Here is a 784-nt window from a genome sequence, read left to right on the forward strand (position 1 = left end):
GCCAAGGACCAGCCATCTGGAAATGGAGCCGGGTGTGCATGGACCATTTCACCGTACGTGCATGGACCATTTCATCGTACTTAGGCCTGTGCCCTTGCACGTGGTGAGCCCAGACTTCCCTACACAACTCCCTCAGTCCCCTATGCCTGCCTCTTTCAGGAAGCTCACAGCCGCATCTCCAGTCACATCCCCTTGATCATCCAGTACTTTGTTCTGAAGATGTTCGGCGAGCAGCTGCAGAAGGCCATGCTTCAGCTCCTGCAGGACAAGGAGGCCGGCACATGGCTGCTGATGGAGCGCAGTGACACCAGAGAGAAGAGGAAGTTCCTGAAGGAGCGGCTTACCAGGCTGGCCCAGGCTCGGCGCAGGCTCGCCAAATTCCCTGGTTAATCTGGCTCTGTGCTGCCCTGAGTCTCCCGGACACGACTCTGGAGAGAGGAGGCTGTACCCTTTTCCTGACCCCTACAATCCTTAGCTGCCTACCTGGTGTTCACTGCAGACAGGGAGCCAGCTCCCTGCTAACGCTGAGGAGATGAGGAGGAAGAGGCTCTGGGGAGCAATTCCACTTCAGCAGTCAGATGACACCCCTCAAAACACAGGGGTAGGTGGGTGGAGGATGCCACCTTCCTGATGGGACAGTGCCTTTACCATCAGGACCCTTCCAGTCCTGAACTCTGCCCTCTCTCTGTGTCAAGAGGCCATGCAGGCTCAGCACCCTAGCTGTGGAATGTCCTCCAAGACACTGGTGTGTGATGACCAGCAGGGCCACAGTGGGAAGGCTGGG

The 784-nt window shown here is 57.7% G+C and overlaps 1 protein-coding gene across 1 annotated transcript; it reads left to right on the forward strand.

Moving 5' to 3' along the window:
- Positions 1-159: 159 nt before the first annotated feature.
- Positions 160-540, forward strand: LOC103728256 (interferon-induced GTP-binding protein Mx2; the record flags this gene model as incomplete). Its single annotated transcript, XM_008826338.3, is given in 1 exon segment — positions 160-540. A coding segment is annotated over 1 exon segment (231 nt), but the record flags the coding sequence as incomplete, so codon positions are not given.
- Between the last annotated feature and the right edge of the window lie 244 nt (positions 541-784).

This window comes from Nannospalax galili, unplaced genomic scaffold (assembly GCF_000622305.1).
Source record: "Nannospalax galili isolate Female #2095 unplaced genomic scaffold, S.galili_v1.0 C48170667, whole genome shotgun sequence".
NCBI lineage: Eukaryota > Metazoa > Chordata > Mammalia > Rodentia > Spalacidae > Nannospalax > Nannospalax galili.